General features: G+C 63.0%; 1 protein-coding gene across 1 annotated transcript in view; it reads left to right on the forward strand.

Annotated features, from left to right (window-relative positions):
- Window positions 1-122: 122 nt before the first annotated feature.
- TRAF4 (TNF receptor-associated factor 4) overlaps window positions 123-319 on the forward strand; it is a gene marked incomplete at both ends in the record, with an annotated part of 2,393 nt that continues 2,196 nt past the window's right edge. Inside the window, 1 exon segment of the mRNA XM_010192016.1 lies at window positions 123-174. Within this exon segment, the coding sequence (XP_010190318.1) occupies window positions 123-174 (52 nt within the window).

The raw sequence follows: 319 nt of genomic DNA on the forward strand, positions 1-319 counted from the left end.
GAGCTCTCAATGGCCTGGAATGGGATGGGGGGGGACGCTGTGGGATGTCACGGCTGTGTCACTGATGTCACATAATGCACTGGTAACACGCGTGGTCCTGACCCCTTTCTCTCATCTTGCAGTGAAGGTGTCTTCAAGTGCCCGGAGGACCAACTGCCCCTGGACTATGCCAAGGTGAGCCTGGCACAGGATGCCCTGCTCCCAGGGGATGTCCCTGTCACTGTGTTCCCCCCGCTGCTGCGGGGCCAGCCCCGGGCTCTGCACACCCCCCTGGCACAGCCACGCCGGGCTGGCACGGGAAGCAAAAGCCCTTTGTGCC

Source organism: Mesitornis unicolor, unplaced genomic scaffold (genome assembly GCF_000695765.1).
Source record: "Mesitornis unicolor isolate BGI_N332 unplaced genomic scaffold, ASM69576v1 scaffold32589, whole genome shotgun sequence".
Lineage (NCBI taxonomy): Eukaryota > Metazoa > Chordata > Aves > Mesitornithiformes > Mesitornithidae > Mesitornis > Mesitornis unicolor.